At 37.3% G+C, this 25083-nt stretch overlaps 8 protein-coding genes and 1 non-coding gene across 18 annotated transcripts; 4 read left to right on the top strand and 5 right to left on the bottom strand.

The window, feature by feature from the left end:
- Positions 1-246: 246 nt before the first annotated feature.
- On the bottom strand, positions 247-2101 carry LOC147920095 (U11/U12 small nuclear ribonucleoprotein 25 kDa protein). Of its 2 annotated transcripts, none has more exons than XM_087502278.1 (5): positions 1868-2101; positions 1657-1762; positions 1475-1574; positions 1241-1357; positions 247-686 (listed from the first exon to the last, which is right to left on the bottom strand). In XM_087502278.1, exons 1-4 carry the CDS (start codon positions 2076-2078, stop codon positions 1262-1264), a joined length of 513 nt encoding a protein of 170 aa, XP_087358404.1. In that variant the 5' UTR covers positions 2079-2101; the 3' UTR covers positions 247-686; positions 1241-1261. The 2 variants fall into 2 exon arrangements, with proteins under 2 accessions (XP_087358404.1, XP_087358405.1); XM_087502279.1 differs by having other exon boundaries at positions 1245-1357; positions 1868-2100.
- On the bottom strand, positions 853-976 carry LOC147920096 (small nucleolar RNA snoR130). Its single transcript, XR_015592000.1, has one exon. It is a non-coding gene; the product is annotated as a small nucleolar RNA snoR130 (small nucleolar RNA).
- Positions 2102-2387: 286 nt separating the features above from the next.
- LOC104764511 (exopolygalacturonase-like) lies at positions 2388-4451 on the top strand. The gene is made up of 4 exons (XM_010488054.2): positions 2388-2826; positions 2905-3213; positions 3299-3814; positions 3942-4451. Exons 1-4 carry the CDS (start codon positions 2566-2568, stop codon positions 4188-4190), a joined length of 1335 nt encoding a protein of 444 aa, XP_010486356.2. The 5' UTR covers positions 2388-2565; the 3' UTR covers positions 4191-4451.
- Positions 4452-6599: 2148 nt separating this feature from the next.
- On the top strand, positions 6600-8848 carry LOC104767373 (polygalacturonase-like). Of its 4 annotated transcripts, none has more exons than XM_087502274.1 (5): positions 6602-6791; positions 6908-6953; positions 7319-7602; positions 7683-8201; positions 8457-8848. In XM_087502274.1, exons 1-5 carry the CDS (start codon positions 6678-6680, stop codon positions 8709-8711), a joined length of 1218 nt encoding a protein of 405 aa, XP_087358400.1. In that variant the 5' UTR covers positions 6602-6677; the 3' UTR covers positions 8712-8848. The 4 variants fall into 4 exon arrangements, with proteins under 4 accessions (XP_087358402.1, XP_087358400.1, XP_087358401.1 ...); XM_087502275.1 differs by having other exon boundaries at positions 6686-6791; positions 6908-6943; XM_087502276.1 differs by lacking the exon at positions 6908-6953 and having other exon boundaries at positions 6600-6815.
- A 1140-nt stretch (positions 8849-9988) lies between these two features.
- On the top strand, positions 9989-11795 carry LOC104764510 (polygalacturonase). The gene is made up of 4 exons (XM_010488053.2): positions 9989-10231; positions 10331-10636; positions 10744-11262; positions 11420-11795. The coding sequence occupies exons 1-4, from the start codon at positions 10121-10123 to the stop codon at positions 11672-11674; spliced, it is 1191 nt and encodes a 396-aa protein (XP_010486355.2). The 5' UTR covers positions 9989-10120; the 3' UTR covers positions 11675-11795.
- A 1162-nt stretch (positions 11796-12957) lies between these two features.
- On the bottom strand, positions 12958-16808 carry LOC104764509 (heterogeneous nuclear ribonucleoprotein 1). 5 transcript variants are annotated; one of them, XM_019241507.2, is made up of 4 exons: positions 16197-16808; positions 15546-15790; positions 14103-15354; positions 12958-13662 (listed from the first exon to the last, which is right to left on the bottom strand). In XM_019241507.2, the coding sequence occupies exons 2-4, from the start codon at positions 15765-15767 to the stop codon at positions 13649-13651; spliced, it is 1488 nt and encodes a 495-aa protein (XP_019097052.2). In that variant the 5' UTR covers positions 15768-15790; positions 16197-16808; the 3' UTR covers positions 12958-13648. The 5 variants fall into 5 exon arrangements, with proteins under 5 accessions (XP_019097052.2, XP_010486352.2, XP_087358397.1 ...); XM_010488050.3 differs by having other exon boundaries at positions 12958-13615; positions 16197-16677; XM_087502271.1 differs by having other exon boundaries at positions 15546-15787; positions 16197-16634.
- A 1187-nt stretch (positions 16809-17995) lies between these two features.
- Positions 17996-19421, top strand: LOC104764508 (thymidine kinase a-like). Of its 2 annotated transcripts, none has more exons than XM_010488049.3 (4): positions 17996-18401; positions 18505-18649; positions 18751-18872; positions 18981-19421. In XM_010488049.3, the coding sequence occupies exons 1-4, from the start codon at positions 18223-18225 to the stop codon at positions 19252-19254; spliced, it is 720 nt and encodes a 239-aa protein (XP_010486351.2). In that variant the 5' UTR covers positions 17996-18222; the 3' UTR covers positions 19255-19421. The 2 variants fall into 2 exon arrangements, with proteins under 2 accessions (XP_010486351.2, XP_019096820.2); XM_019241275.2 differs by having other exon boundaries at positions 18051-18401; positions 18502-18649.
- A 444-nt stretch (positions 19422-19865) lies between these two features.
- Positions 19866-21884, bottom strand: LOC104764507 (uncharacterized). Its single transcript, XM_010488047.3, has one exon. It carries the CDS (start codon positions 21666-21668, stop codon positions 20127-20129), a length of 1542 nt encoding a protein of 513 aa, XP_010486349.2. The 5' UTR covers positions 21669-21884; the 3' UTR covers positions 19866-20126.
- A 166-nt stretch (positions 21885-22050) lies between these two features.
- On the bottom strand, positions 22051-24954 carry LOC104764506 (protein OBERON 1). Its single transcript, XM_010488046.3, has 3 exons — positions 24799-24954; positions 22915-24026; positions 22051-22831 (listed from the first exon to the last, which is right to left on the bottom strand). Exons 1-3 carry the CDS (start codon positions 24915-24917, stop codon positions 22224-22226), a joined length of 1839 nt encoding a protein of 612 aa, XP_010486348.2. The 5' UTR covers positions 24918-24954; the 3' UTR covers positions 22051-22223.
- Between the last annotated feature and the right edge of the window lie 129 nt (positions 24955-25083).

Raw genomic sequence — 25083 nt, 5'->3', positions numbered from 1 at the left:
TTGATTTAAGTAAAACCAAAGGAACCATCATATTTACAATGAGTTATGGAATTTTATTGTGGCATTTCTATCATTTTGTTTTTTTTTTGTGATTCACAATATATTACAAGTGTCTGAATTTATATTCAATAAATAATAACTTATTTGAAGTCTTAAGTTTTTGTCTTCCTTTGGACAAGAATAGTTGGATTGAGCTACCAGAAGCTTCTCAGTTGCAGATAAATCTTTGAAGCAGTGGAAATAAAATTAGTAAACTCAGTTTCCTGTGTTATTAATAATGAAAACAAAGCAGTTTCTGACATTCTGTTCTGTTACAACTTATCCACAACGATTGCAGACTCTGTAACTTATCCACAATGAAAACATAGCAGTTCCTGTTTTTTTCACATTGCCACCAATAATTACAACTTATCTACAACCATTAGTTACAGAGTTTAACACTCAACCAGTCATATACAGAGAGAGTTAATAAATCAACTCTCAAACTCTGATAAAGATCGGGTCCCTCACGTGTTGATGGTAAGATCGCTAAACCATATAAAAGGTTCTCAAGATCAGTTGTTGCCACTAGCTGATTGCTGCGTATTGAGATGCTGGTGAGTAAGGTGCGATTAACCACATAAATATGTTGGTTTTGATCTCAATTGTGCTGAGACGACGACTATATGTCTACTCCACCAGCAAGCCTGGTCAAAAACCCACCAATTGTAATAGCACAAAAGTAACTATAAAAATAGTCTATACTAATGGGAAAAAAAAAAAAGAATCGACGTGTAGCACAATGTCTCAGAATACCAAAAAAAGAAAAAACAGTAAGAAGAAGAAGAGCTTTCACTTGGCTAAGAGATAAGAAACCCTCAGAAATTGCCAAGTATCTACAAAAATGGTTCCTCTAAAACCTCCATGGAAAGTGTTTCCAAGAGAGGGAGCCCCATTTGATCACCGTTCCAGATTACTAAAATATTCATCACAGGGAATCTTAACTTTGTTTCAATGTTTGTTTAAAAAACATATCAGACCTAATGTCTCTCAAATCAATTGATCATTAGGGGAATAAAAAAAAAAAAAAAAACTCTAGTAGTTCTTGAAATGATTTCATCTCTTCTTTAGTGTCTTATTAGGATTTCTTAATTCTTAGCTCAAGGCGTTGAATGACAAAACCAAGTTGAAGCAAACCTACCAATGCAATCTAACATTCTAACATGTAAAAAATAAAGATAAGGGACTTAGTTTTAGTTACCAACATATCAATAAGGGTGGTTCAAGAAGTCTTGTGGAGTGAACGAAAAAGACGATGCTTCTTCCTCTTGGAGTGTCTCCCTCGACCCTTCTTCATCACATATGGCATGAAGGTCACCTGTAATCATGATCAAACAAAACATGATTAGCATACATATGATTAAAAAGAGTTGAACAACAGACACAACAAAACTAACTCTAATTCAGAAATGGGGAGGTGATTAAAATTCAAAACCTGAGAATTGTTCCGGACTCCGACATCTTGAAGAAGAGCATTATCGTCAAGCAGCTTCTCATTATTGTACGAAAGACAAAAGTTTGACCATACATGCTTCCTGCATATTCCCAAATTAACAAGTTGTCTGTATTACGACGACAAGAACTAGAAAAGTAAAAGGAGAAGGCTACAATATATACCAAGAAATGTGGCGATGACCCATGTTTGCTTGCTCCATTTCGTTAACTTTCTTCTTGATCAAAAGCTTCAGATCTTTCAAAGTAGCTGAATTCATGACGGCTACATCTGCCAAGGAATAAGCAAACAAGTAAAGAAACGATACCATGGTACAATTTTTTTTCACAATGCACACCACATGTTCGATAAAATGCCAAAACCAAGTAAATATACCCAGTGAGGAGCCGTCGAGCTTGATGACGGAGAGACGCATAGCGCTTCCCTTTTCCAGACTGACAAGAGTGACGACATCGAAAAGTGTTGGGTTCCTCGGAACGTCGGCGAGAATCGGATCGGCAAGGAGACGAGACAGAACCGATTTAAGCTTCTCTCTCTTCGTCTTGACGTCGTAATCTCCAACAACACTATCGCCGTTCTTCTCCATTCCGTTATGGCTTTTTTAGGGTTTGTCTAATGGGTTCTGTTTTTATTCATTTGTTTATCTCACACCAAGCCCATTAACCACTTCACGTTTAGGCCCAATATGAGATTCTCCCTCAAATCTATAAGTATTAACTTTTTTTTTGCAACAAAGTCGAAAAAATAAAATAATCAAATTGTGATGACCCTAAATGGGGTACAAGTTTCGTCAATGTTACAACATTATGACACAATCCATGTATAGAAGTTCATAAATAGAAAACGCACCAAGTCAAAAGGGATCAGCCACCACAATCCTCGGATATATTTTTAGCTACGAAGGAGTTTGTGGTTTTGCCATCTCCCTTTGCTCCTTATATAAAACGGACACTGAAATCTCAGAAAAAAAAACACATCAACAAACATAAAACAAAAAGAAAAGAAGGAATAAAGGAAAAAAACAAAAAAAAACAAAAAAAAAAAATCCATTAAAAAAATTTAGAAAACAAATAATGGAGGGTTTTTGTATAACAAATGGGTTGTTTTTTATCGTGCTAGTGGTTATGGCCACCTTAGTAGCAGACGCAACACCACTTGTTGATAAAGCAAAAGATGCAGCTACATCAGTTGGTGATAAAGCAAAAGATGCAGCTACGGCAGTTGGCGATAAAGTATCTGGAGCAGTACCTGGAGCGGTACCTGGTGGACCTAAAGCAAGTTGCGATGTTAAAGTATTAGGAGCCAAAGGAGACGGGAAAACTGATGACTGTGCCGTACGTACCATATATTGTATTATTATTCGATTTTGTATGCGTTAACAATGAATCTGACTCAAATAGATTCATGTATAGGCATTTGCGAAAGCATGGACAGATGTGTGTGCAGCAGGGGGGACACTGATAGTGCCAAAAGGTGAATATTTGGTAGGAAGCTTAGAACTCAAAGGTCCATGCAAGGGTCCAGTCACTTTGGAATTGAATGGCAATCTAAAGGCTCCAGCTACGGTCGCGGCAACTAAACCTCATGCGGGATGGATTGAAATTGACAATGTTTGTGATTTCACGTTGAAAGGGAACAATGCTATTCTTGATGGTCAAGGTGCCCTCGCTTGGAAGGTCAATGACTGCGCCAAAACTGGCAAATGCAACTCTCTCCCCATCGTAAGCACATTCAATTTTTATATACATTTTAGAAGTTTTTGTTCATCAAATATATAACTCATTATATTTATGTGTTTTGTAACAGAACATCCGATTAACGGGTCTAACAAACTCGAAAATTATGGGCATTACGTCAACAAACAGCAAACTTTTCCACATGAACATCATTAACTGCAAGAACTTAACTCTTGAGAATATTGGCATTGATGCACCTGCAGAGAGTCTCAACACCGATGGTATCCACATCGGAAGGTCCAACGGTGTTAACTTAATAGGGGCAAAGATTAGAACTGGAGATGACTGCGTTTCCATTGGAGATGGTACCGAAAATCTCCTTATTGAGAACGTCGAATGTGGACCAGGACATGGTATTTCCATTGGAAGTCTTGGATTGTATCCTAATGAGCAACCAGTGAAAGGAGTCACCGTGAGGAAATGCCTTATCAAGAACACTGACAATGGAGTTCGCATCAAGACATGGCCTGGATCTCCCCCTGGTATTGCCTCCAACATTATTTTCGAAGATATCACAATGGACAATGTTAGCACCCCCGTTCTCATCGACCAAGAGTATTGTCCACATGGAAAATGCAAAGCTGGGGTAAGTAACCTAATCAAATCAATTAATACACAAAATATCTACATTAATTTGATAGATTTTTTTTAAATAAAATATTATATATAGAGCAAAAACTTAAATTTCATCTCTTTAACTAATATGCATGAAGGTACCATCTCAAGTAAAATTGTCGGACGTGACCATCAAGAACATTAAGGGCACATCAGCAACAAAGGTGGCTGTGAAACTAATGTGCAGCAAAGGATGTCCTTGCACCAACATTGCCCTCGCTGACATCAACTTGGTCCACAATGGTAAAGAAGGACCAGCTGTCTCGGCCTGTTCTAACATTAAGCCTGTTCTCAGCGGAAAGTTGGTTCCAGAAGCTTGTACTGAAGTCGCTAAACCGGGTCCTTAAATTAAAGTCGCTTTTCCACCATGCATCCATCCAATCTGGTGATCAGTTAGGGTGTGATGAAATGTTTTTGCAATATTTTGATGATACTTTTTTTAACGTATAAATAATATATATATGGATATTAATAGATAATAGTCCCTTGATGGTTGGAGTTTATGCTCTGAAGAGTGGCTCATGATTGGATAATAATTTTTTTGTGATTCATAATGTGCGAGTATTTGAATTTATATTTAATAAATAATAATAACTTTTAAATCTTAAGTTTTTGTCTTTAAGATTCACATATTTTTTTTTTCTAAAATATAGATATAATTTTCATATATAACAGAAAATTGCTGCAAAAATCTCGTCTCATTTTTCTTTAAAAGTTCAGTTAGGAGTAATTAATATGGAGTTATTGTAATCAGTTTTTATCATTACAGATTTAAATCATCAAGCCATATTGTAAGATATACACATAAACGAAACATACATATTGATAAGTAAGAAGAGTTCCTAACAACAACGTTAATCTCACAAAAAGAAGAAGAAATTTACATACAACCATATGAAATAATAAGTTCAGGGAAAGATAAATCATAAAGATCTATGTGTCCCCTTGAGAGGGTGGCAGAGTCACTGCCTCACGGGGTACGCCTCTTTTTGTTCTTATTCTTGCAACGTCTCTCAGAGTACGAAAAGTTTAGTTCTCTATTTTCGTACCCTTTAAAATTTAAGTAATTAAGAGAAATAATCTACCAAATATGAATAATAGCCTCAAATATTTTGGTAAGTTTGGCTTGTATAAGTGCATGCATGTTTATCCAACAAAGAAAGTATGAAGGAACCAAATTGATATAAAAACAACATGAACTTCTCTAATCTTCACCTTCTACAAAAAAAAAAAATGAATGTGAAGTATTTTTTGTCAAGTGGTTACAACACCATTTCTACGACCGAGTTCATCGAAGTTAGACTGTACTTAAGTCGCATTACCCTGCATAGTAAGAATAACATATATTTCGCAGTTATTCTTGGAAACAAAGAACGTTCTCAGGTCTCATCTGGTCCCCTAACGCTCAAGCAAAGGATCTCTAATATACTTTCTTGGTTGCATGGTTTCGTGTTTTTCATTAATAACCATGGTCTATGTTTCCTGTTTATGTGTATGTTTGTCTCAGTGTAGGTATCACTCCGTGTAGGAGCCACTGATTGTAATCTGGTTCCCCATTTTCAAGTTTTAATGGAAAGATATCTTTAAAAAAAACAAAAAAAAACTTCTATTTTAACCAAAACATTTATCTCGACAATGTCCATTATAGGACTAATTAATTCGTATTAAATCGATATAATTAGTTTTGGACTGTGTCAATTTCAAGTTATGTCGTTTGAAAACTTTTTGAGTTGGGTTGAGAGTTGAGAGAACATATATTTGGTTTGATATCATGTTAAATTATACGGATTTTTCTAACACACATAAATAAACTGATTCATATATGATCTTATGTATTGCTCAAAGTCTATTATATATGTGATGAGTAGTAGTTCTGCATGCATAATTTTTAATGTTTTTTTGTATTTTAATATTATTCATATATAACAATTTTATATTTTAATATTATTCGTCACGTCCCATACATGTCATGTTTTTTCTATCTCATAATTGCGGTTTTGGATCAAAATTGGTTTCACCATAACATTTGGACCGACACGACGATGGATCTGAATCAAATGTGAACCAAAGTATTCGATTATAAAGATTAACCAAATTGGATTACCTAAATTGTCTAACTGGGGGAACCCACATTGATAGGCCTACCTCTAACAATTTTGCTATTTTTTACTGGTAGAAAATCGGTTATCCAAAAACCACATGAACAATATCTGCATTCGTCCTACTGAATTTGCAAAACCCGTGGGTAACAGATGTTTAAAACCCGTTCTGCTGAATTTGGTTTCATAATAGAATATTCTTGTGAAATTATGAGTATTATCTAAATTATATTATTAATATAAATATGAAAGTTTGTTTGAAAAATACAGGTTTTCTAATAATTTGGTAATATTACCTTGTTATTAGGTTGCAAATTATATTGATTTAGAAACAATACATGAATTTCGCATCTCTTAAATGTTGTAATTTGAATTATCGATGATCTGAAGAATATGTTTAGTATTTTGATCTTGTATATATAGTAGATATTTAATATATGAGATTTTGAATTTATTATAAAAATTAAAGAAAATCTGCAACCTAGCGCGAATAATCACCTAATTTTAATAAAATACAAAATACGTGACGTGTAATTCAAGGCCCACAACTTTTTGTGCGTTCAAACAACCTAAAAAACGAGAAGTAGAGAGTAAAATGGTGCTAACATCTCTCTTTGAAGGCATTATATATAAAGCAGCAAACGGTTAGTAAAACTCTCAGAAAAAAAAAAACACAAAACAAAAAACTAAAGATATATATAAAAAAAAAGTTAAAAAAAAAATAAAAAATAAAAAATGGGTTCATATATCGGAATTTCTACAATTTTCGTTCTATGTCTGGTGGCATTTTCAGCCAATGCTCATGAGGTGTTTAACATTAATTCTCCTCCAGGTTCTGATATTACTCAGGTTAGTTTCATATCTTGCTCCCAAGCAATCTATAGAAAGGTTACATTATCAAAACCCTGTTTATTAGTATTTCACTTACACATTAACTAATAAGGGTTTCATTGCGCGATATACAGAAACTTTTAAAAGCATTCACAGCGGCAAGGGCGGACGTACGTTACGGTAAACCGGGGCACTTGCCACGGTTAAATTTTTCAGATTAATGTTATTTTACATGAGTTTTTAAGTATGCTCCTGCTAAAATATTTTTTATTGCCCCCATTACTCTATTTTCTTCTTAGATATACTTTTTGTGTTGTGTATAATATTAAAATATCCTACAAATACAATACAAAAACTTAATTTTGTTTATATTTCCTATGTTAACAAGCCCATATTCTATTAATAAAACAAAATTTTGTTACTTATATTAACTTGAAACTAATTAAATATTTTTAACTGATATAATTTTATTTAAAAAAATAATAAATAATAATTTAATATTATTGCCCCGGATAAAATAATTTTCTGGATCCGCCACTGCACAGCGGCATGCCAATGTACGACACCGAGCAGGGTGGTGATCCCAAAAGGAGAGTTCAAGCTTTGTGAGATCATTATGACAGGGCCATGCAAAGCTCCAATCGAGATCAACTTGCTAGGCACTCTTCTTGCTGACGGAAGTAACATCCACGGAAAGGATAAATGGGTCGTCTTCCGCAAAATTAATGGGTTTAAGTTGAACGGAGCTGGAACCTTCGACGGTGAAGGTAGCGCAGCTTGGAGGGTCAATAACTGTCACAAGACTAGCAATTGCAAGAAACTTCCCATCGTAGGTGTTTCCATACATATATGCTACTATGCTAGGCCCTGAATTACATATAGTAATGTAATTTACTGTTGCGCATGCAGAGTCTGAGATTTGATTTCGTGACGAACGCTGAGATAAGAGACATATCCTCAGTGGATTCCAAGAACTTCCACGTCAACGTGATCGGCGCCATGAACATGACCTTTGACAACGTCAAGATCTTGGCTCCAGCAGAGAGCCCTAACACCGACGGGATCCACTTGGGAAGAAGTGACGGAGTTAGGATCATCAACTCTAGGATCTCCACCGGAGATGACTGTATCTCCGTCGGGGACGGGATGGTGAATCTTCTCGTGAAGAATGTCGTGTGCGGTCCTGGACACGGTATCAGTATTGGAAGCCTTGGAAGGTACCCACACGAGCAGAACGTTAGGGGTATTAAGGTCATCAACTGTACCGTACAAGAGACTGACAACGGCCTCAGAATCAAGACTTGGCCCACCGCGGCTTGCTCCACCGTCGCCTCCGGTATTCATTTTGAGGACATCATCCTTAAAAACGTTAGCAACCCAATCCTCATCGACCAGGAGTACTGTCCTTGGAACCAGTGCAACAAGCAAGTACGTCTCTTATGATAATATTATTAATATTGAATCATATAGCGATAGACTAGAGTCCCACTTTAGCCACCATATGACTATATATCATTTTCAAAATTGGAGAAAGGGATTGAATTCCATAAACTATATTTCCGTGCTAGCCAGTGTGGTAATTCTAACTGACAAACCTTATAATTAGTCTGTGCTTTGGATTTATCCTCTTCTAAAACAAGTATATGATTATAATTCCCAACGTGTGTTGTAAATAACTCGCAGAAATCTTCATCCATTAAGCTGGTAGACGTAAGCTTCACCAATATTAGAGGGACATCAGCAAACAAGGATGCAGTGAAGCTATTGTGCAGTAAAGGTTATCCATGTGAGAACGTTGTGGTTGGAAACATTAATATTGAGTACACTGGACGCGATGGTCCAGCCACTTTCATGTGCTCAAATGTAAAGCCTAAGCTTGTGGGAGTTCAGAACCCAAAGGCTTGTAACACCCCACCAGTATTGACCCAACCTAAGTAAAATGTAGAAATCTCACAGCATATATTAATTTAGGAGTTTCACATCCAATTTTCTTCAGTCTTATTTTTTTTCCAAAGTCACAAAGACGTTTAAAAAGATGTAAAAGATTTTCTTTAACTTTTCTTGTTTGATGCCAATATATAACGTGTGTGTGCATATAGAGATATGATAAAACTACAAGATTTAATATATCTTTTTGCATATGAATTTCTTTTAAAAGCCTAATATTTTGGCATACAAAATTAGAAGATGCACCGTCAATTTTTTTAATTCGTTATATTATATGTCATACTAATATATACATACAAAAAAAATTTGACAGTTTTTATCCAGTTTAACACACTGACACACACACGCGTGTAATTCAAATGCCGTATCGATTTGAAGATGCTTTGAGATTTGCGTGATGTTGGACCATTCGTTTATTCGTGTTACAAAAAGGTAGTCTGACACAACGAACTAAAAGAACGAATGCCTCCGAAAAAACTGTTTCAAAGCTCGAGTGTAGGACGTGTGACGGCGACGGTAAAAAGTAACCGTAGAAATACGACCTGGTGATAGTCGAAGTACAATAAAACCTTAAATTGGGAACTTCCCCCAAAATCTAGCAACCATGTTGTTGTACTTTTTTACTTGATGCCTTGAAACGCATCACACATGATAGCACGTGCATGTATGTACATGTGGGTTTACATGCACAAAATAGATGGTACAAGTCCGTACATCAGTACATGAACATAATATATCTTTTTTTTTTTATAAATTAATGAACATGAACATAATATTTCAGCATGCTTCTGATTCAATTAATTTAAATTATTTTATTTGGCTAAACATTATATTATTTTAATTTTCAATGTCTAAAATTAAGTAAAAATATGCATACATAACTTTAGTTTTTCTATGAAATTATGTGTTATTAGAAATGAATGCCCTATGAAATCTTCACAATTAACACGAATATATATAAAACTTCTATACGTGTAAATACGGTTCGGAGGGTACACAAGTTAAACAAAGGATTACAAAATAATGATTAGATATTCTAACATGTTTATAAAAATGGTTGAATAGTCTTTTACATTTTCCTTTGTGTATACCAAAACTATTAACGTGGCCACATTTAGAATACTTTATATAGAAATTCAATTTTTAATGACAATGTCCCTTTGTTTACATTTTAGTTTTCATCCTTTAATTAGTCCAAGATACAAAATTAGACATCAGAATTCCTAAACACATGGGTCAAACAACCCAAAAAAACGAGAGGTGGTGAGAAAAATTCTAAAATTAGAGTTTAACAACTCTTTACCCGATACACTATATAAATGTAAACATGAGACTAATCAAATTACAGAACAAAATAAAACAATAAATAGTAATTTTAGTAATTTTTTTTTTGGTAAACGATGGGTGCATACTTTGGAGTTTCTACAATTTTTATTATCTGTTTGTTGGGAATTTCAGCCAATGCTGAGGTATTCACCATTGGTTCATCGTCAGGTTCTGATATTACTCAGGTTAGTTCCCTTTCTTGCTTTCCAAGTAATCTACAAAACCAAAGTTTTTTTTTTTTGGGATTAACTCTTTAATTGGGGTTTTACTGCACTAATATGCAGGCACTTCTGAAAGCATTCACAGCGGCATGCCAATCTCCGTCCCCAAGCAAAGTGGTGATCCCAAAAGGAGAGTTCAAGCTTGGTGAGATCGAGATGAGGGGTCCATGCAAAGCTCCAATCGAGGTCACCATTCAAGGTACTGTCAAAGCTAACGGTAACGCTATCCAAGGAAAGGATAAATGGGTCGTCTTCGGAAACATCAATGGGTTTAAGTTGAACGGAGGTGGAGCCTTCGACGGTGAAGGTAACGCATCTTGGAGGGTCAATAACTGTCACAAGACCTTCCAGTGCAATAAACTTCCCATCGTATGTGCTTCTGTCTTTAACACCCCTTTGGAGATTTTCAAATTATATTAATTACCAAGTTATCATGTGTTTTTGCCTTACTGATGTTATTTGTTCTGTTTTTACAGAGTATAAGGTTTGATTTCGTGTTGAACTCTGAGATCAAAGATATATCCTCAATTGATTCCAAGAACTTCCACATCAACGTCCTGGGAGCAAAGAACATGACCATGAATAACATCAAGATCATCGCTCCAGAAGATAGTCCCAACACTGATGGGATCCATTTGGGAAGAAGTGACGGAGTCAAGATCCTTAACTCTTTCATCTCCACCGGAGACGATTGCATCTCCGTCGGAGATGGGATGAAGAACCTTCACGTCGAGAAAGTTACATGCGGTCCGGGACACGGAATTAGTGTCGGAAGCCTTGGAAGGTACGGACACGAGCAAGATGTTAGCGGCATTAGGATCATCAACTGTACCCTCCAACAGACTGACAACGGACTAAGGATCAAGACATGGCCTTCTGCAGCTTGTTCCACCACCGCCTCCGATATCCATTTCCAGGATATCATTGTCAAGAACGTCAGCAACCCAATCCTCATTGACCAAGAGTACTGCCCTTGGAACCAGTGCAACAAGCAAGTATGTATCTTCATCATAAATTTTGGATAGATCTCTATCTAGCTAGCTAGTACCTAGCAAATTTTATGGTTAATTAGTGTAGGTTTCGACCTGATATATAGAAATTTTATCCAATGCATGATTCTGATTTTTTAAATGTTGTTTTTGTGATTTTCAGAAACCATCAACGATTAAGTTGGTGAACATAAGCTTCAAGAATATCAGAGGAACATCAGGGAACAAGGACGCGGTGAAGCTACTTTGCAGCAAGGGATATCCGTGCCAGAACGTCGAGATTGGAAACGTTGATATTAAATACACTGGAGCGGATGGTCCAGCCACTTTCCAGTGCTCAAACGTCAGCCCCAAGCTTTTGGGAACTCAGAACCCTAAAGCTTGCAGTGCTCCCGTGACCAAGGGACCCAATATGTAGAAGCTCGAATTATTTTACACCCATTCAATTTAATATTTTTATCTCTATACCAAAACTATGGTCTATGATGTATGCTCTCATTTTATTTAACTCGAGAATATGAATGCATCATTTTGCCCAATTTGACCCAAAAAAAAAATATTCTTTTAATTTGCTCTGTTGAAAGTTATAAATTAGTCAGTACTAAAATGTCCCATTAATTATCTATGGTTCGGCTAAATGACAAGCCGGATCATTGGTGTCGAGATTCACGTTAAAAGCCACTTTAAATTTTGGTGTGTAAATAATGTGTAAGTGAACCTTCCGTTCCGTTGTGGTTTAGGTTTACGACGGGTTAGTGTTGACTTGGCTCCTAAGTTTTTCATTTTCTTTTGTAACTGGAGTCAGGAGGATCCAGACCGAAACTTAAACTAATCTTGCTAACCCGTGGATTCTTTTTTTTTTAATCAACTATGATTGAAATAAAATAACAGTGAAAGAATTCGAATTTAATTTGGTCTCTCAACTAAACATAGTGAATCATTGGTTGCTGATGAGCTCTCCTTAATTTGAGACAGCTTTCATGTAAGAAAATACTGGTCTGTAACACAATTTATTATTTTTCCTAAAATTGTCTCAGTTTAGGAAACTGAAAAATGTTTAATAGACGTATCATGCATGGATTAAAATATTTCATGTAGATTCATTGATAGAGTAATAAAGTTTTTAGTTTGCAGCGGGTGTAGCTAATATAGTGACAATAGTTAAATTTCATCTAAAATAGTCTTCATCCCGAAAATATTTTTATTTTCTCGCCAAAATAAATTATTCGTCTCATTCATTAACTAAATCAGTTTATCGAATACATTGTCTAGACTCTAGATGCATTGGATCAATTTACCTATTCCATATTCTATGCGAAGACTAACACCAACTTATGTTACTCAAGGATTTAAAAACTCACATATCATAATAGTACTTTTACTTTACGTAAACAAACCTGTACTTTCTTCTTTTTGGGTTAACATACCTAATTTCCAAGCATTAATGCAATCTATTATCAGAATGATCTTTGGACTTAAAAGTTAAAACAGTTAAGGTACAATAAATCGTGGAGAGAATAACAAAAATGGAAGATCAACCTATATCAAATAATCATATTAAGAATCATAAGAACTAGCTAGTGAAAAAACTGCTCACAGATCATCATGGATTAAGAGTATATATATTACCATTGAAAAAAAGAGAATTTGAGACTAAGAGTAAGAGAAAAGAAAAGATAGAATAAGAGAGAAATCAAGAAGAAAACATAAAAATATAGTTTCTATAAAATAGAAGTACATCAACAGAAACGAGTTTTGCTTGCGTTCGCATAAGACATACAAACAGCTTGAGAACAAAATAATCTCATAGTGATAAAAAGACTTATTCTCGAAAGCCCTACATGGCTAAATCCTCTTTCCATATCTCACACTATCAAAAACAAAAGACTTAAAAAAAAAACGACAAAACAAAAGAAACTTAAACTCTAGTACAAATCTGCCTCAAAACACAAACCTTAACCATAACCCCCAAGAAGAAGAAGAAGAAAGAAGAACCATTACATGACAATGAAGAAAACTGAGGAAGAAGGATCATTTTTTTTTTTTTTTTTGGTTTTGAACTCTTCTTATGTATTACCGCCTCGCCAGAGACAGATACAGTTTCTTCTATCCCTCGTTGAAAGAAATAAAGAAAACAAAAATAGAAAGAAAAAAAAGAAGAAAGAAAGCAGAAATAGCCTAGGAGGAACAATGAATTTAGAAAACCAAACCATGACAGAAAAATCTGCGGGATTCTCTGGTTAGCTCTAGCTGATTGATGATATGATCAAGTTTCGTCCTCATGGGCATAATTTGTATGAAGGAGAGATAATCTAAAAGATTCGCCAAAAGACACAGATCGTTCACCGTGATGGCTCGCCTACAATATCGTGGTAAAACAAAAACGATTGTACTAAGTAGCAATTCCTGCAACACCAAAAAGCGAAAAACCGGAAAAATAATTCAGAGCTATAAGAAGAGCCATAAGAAACCAGTCATGCAATTGGGTTTCTTCATCACACGTTTACTAGACTATTTAGAGAGTCTGGTGTCAGCAACAAATAAAATTTACCTACTTTCCTAGTTCCACAAGCGCATAATCTAAAGCATGGAAATAAACAAACTTTTCTCCTGTAAATGATCACAACTGATGAACTAGAAAACAGTGCTACTGTTTCTGTATGCAAACAAGTTTCTCTTTCTGAGGCACTTAGTGATATGCAAGTGTTCTACAGACTGAAATGCACCGTAGTTCAAGACCCTACACCACCGTTTGTTCATGGCATTCTCTAATCAACTAGTTCATGGCATTGTCTAATCATAGAATCACATGTTAAAAGCAAAAAAATTACTCTAAACTCAATTACCTCTGTTTGATTGTCTCTTGTTCACACTGTAACTGCCAACGTAACCTGGAGATGAACTTCTAGCTGAAACATCTGAAGAAGGACCCCCTCCTCCAATCCCATAGCTAAAAGTAGCAGGCCCTTCTGCCTGAGGAGTTGGTGATCTCCATGTGGGATCACTATAAACTGCACCATTCCCGTAAAACTCTGCGAGTCCTGCTGCATCGTAACCACTGTTGTTGGTTGCCGAGGCAGAAGAGAATGAAGACGATGGTACTGCCTTGTTAGCCCCTGGGTTTCTTGCTGTATAACCACCGGTTCCCAACCCAAAACCAGATTCACCGTTTCCTCCATAACCAAACTTGACATTCTCGTTACTAACAGCATTGTTTCCTCCTCCAGGAGCACCCCAATTGACTCCCGAATTGCCAAATGGACCACTAAGTGTGTTGTTCCCAGTTGATGATCCCCCCATGTATGTATTGGAATTTGAGTTTGTAGTGTTGTTGTTGTTGTAGTTAAGACCACCATTGTTTCCCCAAAGGTTCCGTGTAACCGAACTAAAGAAGGATGAGTTTCCTCCTCCATTGCCCCCTTCATAGCCAACCGCAGGACCAAACCGGTTTGTGTTACCAATGTAGTAAGGGCTCATTCCTCGGCCATAGTCAACGTTGCCATTGAAGTTTGTACCTCCAGTGAACCCTGTGGGCAATCCCTGCTCGAAGTTCACATTCATCCCGTAGCCAGAGTTAAAGCTTGCAAAACCGCTTCTTCCAGCACCAACAGGACTGAAACGACCATCCATCCTAAGTCCATAGCCTCCAACTGCTGCAGGATTAAACCCTTGAGCATATCCATTAAGGAGGTTATTGACCCTATTAACTCCGTAGCTGTAACCTGCACCAAGCGGGCTGCGAGTTGGACCTGGAGATAACTCCTTTGGAACAGCTCGCTTAACCTCAACCATTTTACCATTTAGTTCATGGAACGTCTTGAGCAATACCTTTTCAACGGCCTCCTCGGAATCGTAGGTTATGAAACCGAAACCTCTAGGCCTTTGTGTGTTGTGATCATACATAACAACCACATCAGTAGTCGTCCCAAACTGCTCAAAATAAGTCTTGAAGTCGCTCTCTGTAACGGAAGAAGGTAAGCCTCCAACAAAAATCTTCCTAGTGCGACCTGGACCACCGGGAGAACCTTGGATGCTGCTGCCGTTGCTTCTATTAACCATGTTTTGATCATCTCTGGGAACAGCTTTCTTAGCTTCGACCTGCCGCCAAGGATCAAACATATATAAGTAAGTAAACCACTCAACTTCTTCTCAAAAAAATCCAATCAAAAAGTGATTGATCCAGTTACAATAGTGGTTGATCAGGTAGCAAATGGGAACTAGGGAAGGCTAAATTGGAAAAGGAAGCTTCGAAAACAAGTTACATTGTAGGAAAAGGAAAGGAACATTACCAAACGGCCATCAATGTTATGCTTTTCGGTGATAACAATCTCAGCAACAGAAGGATCAGCAAAGACAACAAAACCGAAGCCACGGGCACGACCAGTGGTACGATCTTTCAAGATGACAGCCTCGATCACTTCACCAAAACTGCTGAAATACTCCTTGAGGCGTTCCTCATTGGTGTCCCAAGATATCCCACCGATGAAAAGCTTTCCATTATCCGATTGCATTTTGCTCTCTCTCTCTCTCTCTGCTGCACACACACACACACACACACACACACAAAGGAATTCAATCAGTTCTGCTTTCAGATCAAACCTCAATAAATAAATAAAACAAGTTTTGGTTTTTTAGTTTAATTGTTTGGTTTATGATTGGAATCAATCAGATATTTCAAAATCTGATCAAAAGGAAACATCTTTTTTACAAAGACTTAAAAAAAAAACGTAAATCAGATTAACGGATTGAATCTAGAAAACAACAGATCCTTCATCAAGCAATAACAATTAAGAGAATCAATCTATTGCCAGAAGAGTTTGATCGGATTAAAGCAAACAACAATCAAAGGAAGAAGAAGAAGACGGGGTAAATCTCAGATCAAAGGATGATTGATTGATGAAAAGCAGATTCATAAAATAGATTAAAAAAAAGAAACCCACCAAATAAGAAGAAGAAGAAGAAGAATAAAACCCAGATGCCGAATCTCGTAGACTAATAAGATCTGAGGAGGATAGGCACGATTTGAACAGAGGGCATAATTTTAAACTGCCTCTTCCCCAGAAGAAGAAGAAGAAGAAATGAAAGAAGAAGATGAGAGAATTAGGAAAAAAAAAAAAGAGTTTTTGTGCAATCCGAATCAAACCCGATTTAACACAATTTCAATGGCGTCTATAATAACATACTGACGACGCGCAGGGACGCGCTCTTGATTTGATGATGAGGTATTTATATATATATATATATTAGTTATGTATTTTAGAGAGAGAGAAAGAGAGAGTTTTTATTTGGTAGAGGAGGAGAAGGAGAGAGATGATAGAGAGATGATAGAGAGAAGAAAGACAAAGGCTTTTCGGATGTGTTGTGTGCAAGAAGAAGATGAAGAAGATATGTCTCTATTTATATATATATATTACACATTACATTGTTTTGTAAGGAAATTTTCTTACTTTTACTATCTTACATATATATTTATTTTTTGCTGATTATTTTTTTATATATATGTTTTCACATTACAAAAAGCTTCTTCTTTTTTTTTCTTTTTTGCTGTAAGGAAAACTCGGAGTTTGGTTTTCTCTTCAATTTATTACACGGATATTTTATTTTTATTATTTATTTTTAATATATTTATTACTAATGACTTGGAATATTTAGATTTTTTTTTATTTTTGTGGAATTTTTATCTTTATATATATATATACACTTAGTAAGTATATCCTAAAAACAAAAACTAGGATTGTGTCAATAAAACCAAACTTAATATGTTTTATTAATAACAAAAAAATGCAATTAAGTATGTCTTCCTTTTTATTCTTGCAATTAAGGCTGTTTTTATTCTTGCAAATTGAGTTCTTGTTGATTTGGATGATTTTAAGCTTCTTGTCTTTATAATTTAAACCTAATTAGTGCTGTACTTTTTTTTTTTCTTTTTGAGTTTTTAATTACCACCATCAAATTGAGTTAACCTAGTACTCTGGCCTGGTGATGAAAATGTATATATATTCCATCAATGTTCATTTCGGTTTTAGGAACACTACTTTTTTTTACGAGCGACCATGATTTAGGTGATCGGAAAAAAAAGCACTTACTATGAAGAAGCTTTATACATGAAGAAGGTGATGCTGCTACTTCAGATTCGAAAATAGCCTAGAAGCAATGAACTATTTATGTGCTTATTACTTATTATTAGTGTGGCTGGCTCTGATGGAAAAACACTTGAAGAAGAAGGTTGTGAACATGTTCATCATCATAGGGCCAACAAAAACCCTCTTTAGTGTTTTGGGCTTAAGCCCAAATTTTAAAGAATACAAAAACGATGGGTTTGTAGACCTCAGAAGAAGAGACTCATGTTGACAGAAAAAAAAAAAAAAAAAGGGATGAAGAAGAAGAAGTACATGAGTATAAATGATGTGTAAAAATATACAGAAGTTCTACAAAAAGTTGTTGTCTCAAATATTACGGCTTTCTGAACAATATTCACTTTTATAAAAAATAACATTTTAATGTTTATATTAATTAACAGACACATATAAGTGTATATAACAGAAAATAAAGACGGTAATTATATTTTTAAGCTACTATATAGGGCAACAAAAAATAAATACTATCTATTTTTAGTACCTAGTTTCTAGTGCTATAGCGCTTAATTAAAAAAAGAGTTAAATAAAAAAAAAAATTGGCTCAAAAAATGTTTCCCTCCAAGATGTAAAAAATTTAAACGGCGCCCACCCAAAAAAAATTTGATTTTTTTTCTTCTTTTTTTTGAAAACCCTTATCTTTGACGAATCTTCTCTCCCACACTTTTCTTCATCCTTCTTCAACCTCTACATCTCCGTCCGTCTTTATATGCATTTCTTCCACAACCTATTCACTATCGCTCTATTGAAAACCCACAAACAAGTTTTAACCTTTCACATTCTTTTTTTTTTTTTTTTTTAATCTTCATCCCCACTCCCACTAGTCTCTGCCATGGCGACCCTCAAATCTTCGACTTTGCTCAAAACCTTCGGCAGTGACATCGTCGGAGATGTTTTTTCCGATCAGGGGCGTCGCGGGTCCGGTTCTGTTCACGTTATCATGGGTCCTATGTTTTCTGGGAAATCGACCTCTCTTCTCCGCCGAATCAAGTCAGAGATCAGTGACGGAAGGTAAAACTTGATTTTTAACTTGTCAGATCTTTGGATTCGAATTTTACAATTTAGAAATCTGAGTAATTTTTTTTCTGACTTGGGTCTTTTTGTGTTAAAGCAGAAGTGTTGCGATGCTGAAATCGAGTAAAGATACGAGATACGCCAAAGATTCGGTGGTGACACATGATGGAATTGGATTCCCTTGTTGGGCTCTTCCAGATCTCATGTCATTTCCTGATAAATTCGGACTTGATGCTTATAACAAGGTCAACTAAAACCAAAACAAAAACTATGGGTTTCTTGGTAATTTCAGTTCTGGTCTTAATTGTCAAGGATCTGCATTGAGATTGTGTGTTTCTCTTGGCAGCTTGATGTGATTGGTATTGATGAGGCTCAGTTCTTTGGAGATCTTTATGAGTTTTGTTGCAAAGCCGCTGATGATGATGGTAAAACTGTGATCGTTGCAGGCCTTGACGGTGACTATTTAAGGTGTGCTTGATTGATCCTATTTTTTAAAGCTGTGATTTTGATATTTTTCACTTACCGATTTTGTTGACTTGACTTGTAACGTGGATGTGATCTTCCTTCTATACGCAGGAGGAGCTTTGGTGCTGTACTTGATGTTATACCAATAGCTGATTCTGTGACAAAGCTAACTGCAAGGTGTGAGGTTTGTGGACAGAAAGCTTTCTTCACTTTGAGAAAGACTTGTGATACCAGAACCGAGCTTATTGGTGGAGCTGATGTCTATATGCCTGTTTGTCGCAAGCATTACATCACTAATCATATTGTTATGAAAACATCCAAGAAAGTGTTGGATCATGCTGACAAGGCAAGAGCTGAATCCTGTGTTGCTGCTGCTATCATCTAAACTATAAATGATGTGTGTATCATGTAACATATGTTATAGTGAAAGTTTCTTCTTCATCTTCTTCTTGTTTTGTTTTACTGGTCTGGGTTTCTCTCTCCTTATTGTTGTTGTCTTTGAAAAACACTTGTGATCTTTTGTACATAAATGTAAATTTGGTGCTTTCTCCATAGCCTCCGGCTCATGTTTCATGTTTTTCTTTCTACTGGCAATGTCTACCAAACTGTTAAATACAAACCTGTTAGTTGGTCTAAAGGGTTCATGAATTCTCTCATACTTTCCAAGACCATTTGGTTTCTCGAGTAGGATTTGTAATTCTGATAATGAGAGCTTGCTGTGTGACATAATCTTTTCTTTCATCAGATCCTGAATCCAGACTTTTATGTCTACTTCATGCTGAAGTGAAGATTTAAACTCTTGTTATAGCGATTCTGTCTCCGCATAAGTGAAGAATAAAACTCTGCTTGCATCAATTCTGTCTCCTCAGTCTAGTCTAAAGAAACATAAATACTTAGCTAACCTCAACCAATTCCAAACTCTTGAGGGGATGCTGGATGCAGATAATTTCAGCATCAAAAATTGAAGAGAGAACAATCTTGAGGGCACCTACAAAGAAGCTTGAATCGGATATATTGATGATGTATAAACATTGAAGTGCGGAGGGCGATAAAATAGCCTGGGAACACAAAGGAGCTCCTAAGAGAAAAGAGCAGCGGTGGAAATCAAAATTACAGAAAGATAAAACAGCATCATTCCATTTAAAAAGTGTTAAAACAGCACTTGGCACAAGTTAAATGTAGTACAAGAAGAAGTCTCTTTGTTGCCTCTGTGAACACCAAAGCATTCAACAACAGATAATCATAACATTCGCACCATCAAGGTGACCTTGTCTCTGAGCTGGTCCCATCTTTGCCAAATCTTGAAACACTTCTCACACTCTTAGGAGTCACAGCACCAGGACTTGCTCCACGAGGACTCGATCCACGATAACTTGCACGAAGGCTCTCATCAACAGTAGAAGACGATTTAGCTATTGCCTTTCTGAAGAACTTCTGAGCAGCGGGTGAAAGTGTCCTAACATTTGGACTTGCACTTCCACTTCGATGAGGAGATGGCAACGGTGGTTTCTTAAACATACGGTTTGATCTCTCTCTCAGTTTTCGTGATGCGTCCCTTGATAATGAATGTGCCCTAACGTCTCTGGCAGGTGCAGTTGGAATGTTGTAGTGCGGTCCATCAGCACTACCACCAATATCAAGAGGTGTATCCTCGGGATCTAAGCGCATTGGTGTCCCATCAATCTCACCCCACGTTATAAAGGGTGATTCATCAAGACCTGGTGCAGGAGAAGGCGTTCTAACAAAACTATACCCATTATCTGCCCTTTTATCTGATTCCGCATAGAAAGGGTTTGGGGTTTTCCTTAAATCATCGAGATCATACCTCTTAGATTTGTCTCTGTCCCTACCGGAGATGTGCATAGGGGAAGAACCTGCGATTGGAGTGTAGAGAATCTCAACAGAACCATCTTCTCTTGGCCTAGAATCCATAGTCTTCCCATGAAAACGAGTGTTCCCTTTCACAATCTCCTTTGTCAATCCAAGTAACCTCACAGCCCTTTCGGCCTCGGTTAAGGGCGCCTCACCCCTATCAGCTGGATGGTACATGAGAAGATTCTTTGCTGTATACTTCCAACTTTCTAAAGTGCTCGGTGGCTGATCAGATGTACCATACCCATCTGTAATCCTATCTCTCTTAACATCCTCAATCAATTTACCATCCTCCTTTTCACCTTCAAGGAGAAAAGCATACCTCTCCTTCTTCTTCCTATTCACCTTCTCAAGAATCTTGGAAAAGCTATCGTTATCCTCACTTGTATATCTCCTAAAGAACTCATCCAAGGACAAGTCAAGATCTATATCTTCATCCCCATCATCATCAACATCTACTTCACCACCACCAGGGAACTCTCTACCAGAGACACCAGGGGTTCTAGGGGTTTTACCATCAAATTCATCTAAAGGAGTGAAATTTCTCAGAAAAGTAGATCCAGGAGTTTGAGTTTTACCCTCCGTGTCCCCAACCTGATGATGATGATTGGGCTTCTTCCCACGTCTTTCGATAATCTTCAACTGGGCGTCTCGGATTTGAATCGGGTCACGTGTTTTCACAGCCTGGATCCAATCGAGCCGATCCCTAAGCTTAGTTATATCTGGAAAGTAATCTCGCTCGATGATCTTCTCGATTGCTTCCACATACGCGTCCTCGTCGAGAACTCTCATTCGTTTTCTAGGGTTCCGGGGAATGATCTCCGATGAAGAGGAACTTCGAGGCGCCGACCGTAGGGTATCATCGGAATAAGAAGACGGCGATGGTGAAGAAATCTGCCGCGGAGAACGGCCAGGCGAGCGAAACATCTTGAATCAGAAACACGCGAATTTGAAAACTTACGAATTGGATTTTAGGATCCGACGGAACTTTATCGAGAATTCGGACACTCTAGGGTTTGTTTGGTTTTTTTTGGGTACACAGGAAAAGCAAAACGATGGTAGAGATATGATGATGATTGCGTCGGCGAGGATTATTATTAATCAATCTGATTGTTAACGCGTTTTAGTTTCCGGAATATTACACTATTTACCCTAAACTTCTGATTCCTCTTACTTTTAACCCCGTGAGAAATAAAAATCGTTGTTATAACCAAAACATTGAGGATCTTACTCTTATGCAAAACGTTTTCTTTTTAAAGTCCAATTTTCTAAATCTGAGTTTTAAGTAATGAGATTTTGGCAACAACACTTGAGTGAAAAAGCGACTGCATGAGATTTTTTGGACCCAACACTGGCCAACACAGCAACAATCCTGTGAAAATGTTGAATACAGTGACCACAATGCTTTCTTCACACACAAATCCAACCTTAATTGATTCGAAGATTTTTGGATACAAACAAAGAGGGACAAATACAAACATTTTACGAAGGATTGGACCTGAAAGGATTTCGTTGGTTTGATCTTGGATCTACCCTTGGCGACGACGATGCATTGTATCCATGAAGCATTTCTCTGATATTTGAGTACATCACTGCTTGTGACGCCTCACCGCCATTTTCCTGCTCTTTTATCTTTTCAAACAGATACTCTTTCTCTGCCTCTGCCTCGCTCAGCCTCAGTTTCAGGTAGTTACTCGCGTATTCCTCTTCCGTTTTCTCCTTTTTCGCTTTTACAATCCTCTCTAATCTCTCTGCTTCCACTTTCGCCTCGTTAGCCTTTAACTGAAACATCTCTGCCTCTGCTTGCTTCAGCCTCACTATCCTCTCCACCTCTTCTATCTGTTGTTTCTTCTTCTGCCTCTCCATCTTCAGTTCCGCCACTTGCTTTGCTTTCTCTTCCACCTCTCTCTCGCATTCCTCAAGCCCCATTCGCGCTTTCTTGTACATCCTCATCTTTTCCTCACCCACTATTTCCATTTTCCTCAGTGTTTCCTTTACTACTTCAGCAATTCTGTTGCATGCATCTTGAGGTGCTATAGTCCCCCCACCTTCTCCGCTTTCAAGGCTCTTTGGAGAGTCCAATTCAATTTCTTCACACACAAAAAACGGTCAAGACTAAAATGAGTAACCCTTTATTATAATTATATATTCAACAGTAGCGAGGCTGGTTTACCTTGGAAAAACACCAGTATCAACTTGGCAGCTGTTGCTGCTTCAGCCAGTCCACTTTTAATCTTGTCAATAAGTTCCTCACACTTCCAGAATAACTTCCGGCCTCTTGTATCTTCGCTTCCACGGAAAATCCTCCTCACGAAGTCAAGTTCCTTCATCAAAGACTCCCTATCCCAGTTAGGTGCACAGTGCTGAAACACATCTTTAACCCATCCCAGTAATTCAGAAGTATGGTTGCACGCTCGACACTTGAACAGCATTTCTCCCATCCCAGATACACTCTTGGCAGAAACTCCCATGGAAATCTCTCCATCCCTAATTGCACAATCCGTATGAGTCCAATGAGAACACACGTCGCAGCCAATCCAGCGGCATGTGTTAACCGAAAAGTCAAACTTGTTACAGATTACACACATGCACAGGTTGCAGAAGCCTTTCCTATTAGCGCAAATCTCGCAGGGACAACCATCAGCCGGGAGTTCGTTCTGGCAGGCTATGTTTCTGCATCTCTTGTACACAAAGATCTCGATGAGATATGTTTGAGAGAGATTGAAGTTTGGATGCAAGAATGCTTGGATTCCAGTGTTAATAACCACAAGGATTTCAAGCTGCACTCGGTGAGCCCTGACAAGTGTCTTTGAAGTTAAATCAGATCTCGTCTGAACAAACTTCTGCAGAAACATAAACTCATCTATAGGCTGAGAACCATTACCCTCAAGGATAGCCTTGAGGCCGTTCTTTAACTCCTCAAGATACTCTTCTGGTAACCGGTGCATTCTCTCAGCGACTGCCTCCACTCTCTCTCTAGCTATGTCCCGTAGTGATACCTTATCGGCAATGGAAACATGGCGGATCACAAGTTGGTCATGAGAGTCAGGGACTGACTTACCGCTCTCTGTCTTGTTTCCCATAATAGATTTAGAGGTTGGCCAAGTCTCTTGAGAGCTAGCACTTTCAGCTGGGGATTCACGCACAACGGCGGAATTAGATCGTGACAAGTGGGGATCCGAAGACACAAGTGAGAGAGAAGTTTGTAGTTGTTGACGTGGTGGTAGCATTTGGTGTGGAAGATTGGATCCAGATGATGTGCCCATCAATTTAGTGCTGCAAACACTGAAATCACGTCGATGTTAGATTCATGGCAAGATACTGAGAACAAGACAAAACTACAATTAAACTACACATTACAGAACACTACAAGAAGAAAGAACAGGTAAATGTGGAACCAGACAATCTAAGATGATGCATTTATGATCTTAAAACGATTAAATATGGCATGCCTACTCATATATTTCAAGCCTGAAACAATTCAGTATGCAATTGCGGTTAACTAACAAACAGCTCTCACAATAAAACTCAAGTGCCTTTTATTGTATTCTTATCAAATGAAGTTATGAGTTCTAATTCAGGAAAGCCCTAATCATTTTGCCAAATCCCTAGATATCCACCGACAGACCCAAAAAAAAAACTACATCCTAGGTTCAAATTGAGCTGAGATCAATCACTTTTGAAAGCTCAAAAAAAAAAACACAAAACACAGGAGAGAGTAACGCCAAGCAGCATGCGCTAAACCAAACAAAGTTGCTCGAATTTATTTGGTTCGTAGATTGAACGCTAGAAAAGTCAAACACACAGAGAATCTTGCAAGTACCCAGCACAAAATAACACGGTCATCACTAAATAAACCCTCAAAAACTACGCATCCAACTCGATCTCGAAAGTTATCGACTCACTCTATCACCTAAATATTAGGACCAGCCTCGAACTTTCAACAACCAAAACATCCAAATATACTCCTCAGACAAACAAAAAAGAAAGCACCAAACAGAAAGAAGATGAATGGCGAAAGACCGCCGGAAAGTGGACCGGAAACATAAGGACTCACCGGAGAGACGACTGGGAGACGTTATGAGACGCAGAGGACGAACTAAGACACCGTGAGAAACCCAAAGGGAAAGGTAAAACGTTTTTTTTCTTTCTATCAAAAAAACAAAAAAAAAACATACAGCTGGCAGTTCTTTTATGTCTAACGGTTAACCTGGCCAACCGGTAACCTTCCACTTGTGTTGACTTTAGAAACGTGTTCAACGGTTTGTGTCCAAACAAAGTCTTAACCAATTCAATTCATCGCAAACAACGCCCCCCTATATTTAAATTACGATTACCAAAT

The sequence above is a fragment of the Camelina sativa genome, chromosome 19 (assembly GCF_030686135.1).
Source record: "Camelina sativa cultivar CO46 ecotype springtype chromosome 19, ASM3068613v1".
Taxonomy (NCBI): Eukaryota; Viridiplantae; Streptophyta; class Magnoliopsida; order Brassicales; family Brassicaceae; genus Camelina; species Camelina sativa.
The sequence above is the reverse complement of the archived record's forward strand: the minus strand, read 5'-3'. Positions and strand labels throughout refer to the sequence as shown.